The sequence below is a fragment of the Brassica napus genome, unplaced genomic scaffold, assembly GCF_020379485.1.
Source record: "Brassica napus cultivar Da-Ae unplaced genomic scaffold, Da-Ae ScsIHWf_1628;HRSCAF=2244, whole genome shotgun sequence".
Lineage (NCBI taxonomy): Eukaryota > Viridiplantae > Streptophyta > Magnoliopsida > Brassicales > Brassicaceae > Brassica > Brassica napus.
In genome coordinates, this window is record NW_026015044.1 from 26159 (window position 1) to 29457 (window position 3299).

The window sequence follows — 3299 nt, forward strand, 5'->3', positions numbered from 1 at the left end:
CATCTTCTTGATAACCATAACATATGCTATGCTTTCCAATTAATGAAATCTCTGTTAACTTCGCTGCAACACTTTTGCTTTAGCACAAATCCATTAGTATCATTAAAGAGTTGGCAAAGAAAAAAATCAACTAAATCATTAAAGAGTTTGGCAACAACAAAAATAAAATCACTAAAGAGTTTGGCAAAATTATTTAATAAGAATCACTAATTAATAATCTCTCTTATTTATAAGTTCAAGTGGCTTAGTTTATTTAACAGTATGGCACTGAAATACCTGAAATAACATTTGTGAAAAAAAATGAAAATTCACTTAAAACTATATACATGTTTATGCTGACGAATAATTTTATAGATGTCTAATAATTGAAACATTATAAAAGTATATAATATATATTTAATTTTTAGATATGTCTTAGTACTAAAAATCTTCAACATGGCATTCCTACAAGTTAGTGGTACGCACATCTTCTGCATATCCCACAAGTTGAATCATATGTTATCTATATGACAACCAAACTCCCACATAAGATTGACCTAACAACATTATAAAAATGTACATTTATTTCATATTTGTATAGTTTACTTTTGTTTAAAACCATAAAAATCAAGAATGGCCTTATAGAAAATAGGATAGATGAATTCTACCTCTCACCAAAACACCTTTAAACACATTTTAATATTACAACTCTTAAACTTATCATTCTTGTGAGGTTTTTGACTTTCCCTCTCTGTTCTAAGGCATTCTTGTAACAATGGAGAAGGATAACAGCAACAAGAAGAGTCTCTCTGAACAACTCAAGCACACGAATTCCCCGGTGTTCTCCACCGCCATTTTCTCCTTCATAATGCTGCTTGTTGTGGTGGGAACAATGCTCTCAAACATGTCTCTAGAGTCAACTTTCTTCTGGACTTCACCGACCTCTGAGGTAATCACAATGGAGAGAAAGCCACTGGCTCCTCCTAAGAACAGCACAAGCAGATACAGAATCTCTTGGCTTCGTTCTCATCTCAAAGAATTCGAGGTTTTCAAGTCAACCAACCTTTCAGAGAAGTTTCACCAAAGGGTTCTTGAGTCTTTAAATGATGAATGTGAGGTTAGATTCTTCATGACATGGTTTTCACCAGCAGATTATTTCGGCAAGAGAGAATTTCTAGCTGTAGAAAGCGTCTTTAAATCTCATCCTCAAGGCTGCTTGATGATCGTTTCAGGATCCATGGACTCTCCACAAGGAAGTACCATCCTTAAACCAATAAGTGATCTTGGTTACAAGGTGTTTGCAGCCACACCAGACGTCTCATCCCTTCTTGAGAACACACCGGCCAAAACTTGGTTTCAAGAAATGAAAAGCTGCAAAAGAGATCCAGGGAGGATACCGTTATCTCAGAACCTTTCAAACCTCGCGAGGCTAGCGATTCTATACAAGTACGGAGGCGTGTACCTGGACACGGACTTCATCGTCACTAGAAGCTTTAAAGGGTTGAAGAACTCAATAGGAGCGCAAACAGTTGTGGAAGGAGATTCAAAGAACTGGACAAGGCTGAACAATGCGGTTCTTGTCTTTGAGAAAGAACACCCTCTTGTTTACAGCTTCATGGAGGAGTTTGCTTCCACTTTTGATGGGAACAGATGGGGACACAATGGTCCTTACTTGGTGACAAGAGTAGTGCAGAGAGCACAAGAGACTATAGGGAACAGTTTCACAGTATTGCCACCAGTAGCGTTCTATCCATTTAATTGGATAGACATTCAAAGATTGTTTCAAACGCCAAGGAGCAGGAATGAGACTACATTACTCAAAGCTGATCTGATCAAGCTGAACAAAAGAAGCTACGGGCTGCATCTGTGGAATAAGATCACTAAAAAGATTAAGATTGGAAAAGGCAGTGCCATAGACATCATAATTTCAGACCATTGTGTTGTTTGCAAAGGAATCCAAAGATGAAGAGAATCAAATCAATGTCTACGACTCTTAACTCTAATCTTGATTGTCTAATTTTGTGTAAGATTTTGTCCTAAGCCCTAAATGGTAAACTCTTTTTCACTTCATAGTCAAATACATGATGTTTAATATCTTACACTCAACTCCCTTGTGACACACGTATCACAACCTCAAAACTCCACATCGAACTCTCTTTGTCTTAATGCCTATATATGTGTTGTGTGATAGATGAAGGCTAGAAACAGATTATTTGCCAACATTAAAACATATACTATACAAATATATATGAAGAAAAAGGAAACATCTATCCACAAGTTTCCTTTTCTCTATTATTGTTATTAGGGTTTTTCCTATTTGAGAAATTGGAGTCACTAAAAAGTAAAATTTCCAAAATCCATTTAAACGTGGCACCAAGGGATTGGCTCAAGAGATATAAACTTACTTGTGTCCTAAGGCAATTCTAACTCCTACATCTACTAGGACCTTTGATTTCTAGTTGTCCTAAACCAAAACAACTTGTTATATTGAATTAATTTTCAAAACCGCCAATCACAGATAGAATCTTACTCCGTCTTGAGTTAGGAACTAATCAACATACAACTTTCTATATAAACTAAACCACCTAAGGTGCATCTGCAACGAAGAAACTCTTGTTCTGTCTTCAGAAGATTAAGATGGGATCAAAGAAGTTAGCGATGTTGGTTATCTTTGCGGTTTTTGCTTTATTAAATCTCCTCTACATGGAATCTCCGACATGTACTCTCTCCGACGATAAACCACCGTTCAAACCAAACGTTCCTCTTCCCGGAACCACTGTCCCTATGAGGACCAGTAGTAGCAACGTCTCTGTTGTGACCTCAGATCTACAAGAAAAAGAGGAGACAGATCCGTTGTTACCTCCTCCCAAAGCTACCAAGAGCGAGAGAATCATCTGGTTCAGGAGGAAGCTACCTGAGCTGGAGATACTCAAGTCAACAACCAGAGCAGAGGTTCCACGGAAGAGTGTTGGAGCTGTACAACAACAACTGCTCAGCTCAGTTCTTTATGGTCTGGCTATCTCCAGCAAAGTCCTTTGGACCAAGAGAGATGTTAGCCGTTGATACCCTCTTCACCACTAACCCTAATGCTTGCTTGGTGATCTTATCCAACTCCTTAGACTCACCAAGAGGATACACCATCCTTAAGCCCTTCCTTGACCAAGGCTTCAACCTCGTTGCTGTGACATTAAACATCCTGGGAAGCGGCTGAAAAGTCAGAACACGAAATCCAGCCTATCTTGGTTGCAAAAAAGTGCTAAATAACGGTAGGGGATGGATCCTGGCTCCGATCACCATGTTCCTATCTGAATAGGGAGACA

At 38.3% G+C, this 3299-nt stretch overlaps 1 protein-coding gene across 1 annotated transcript; it reads left to right on the forward strand.

The window, feature by feature from the left end:
- Window positions 1–380: 380 nt before the first annotated feature.
- On the forward strand, window positions 381–2912 carry LOC125598114 (lactosylceramide 4-alpha-galactosyltransferase-like). The gene has a single exon (XM_048772440.1). The coding sequence runs from the start codon at window positions 755–757 to the stop codon at window positions 1943–1945; it is 1191 nt and encodes a 396-aa protein (XP_048628397.1). The 5' UTR covers window positions 381–754; the 3' UTR covers window positions 1946–2912.
- The last annotated feature ends 387 nt before the right edge of the window (window positions 2913–3299 follow it).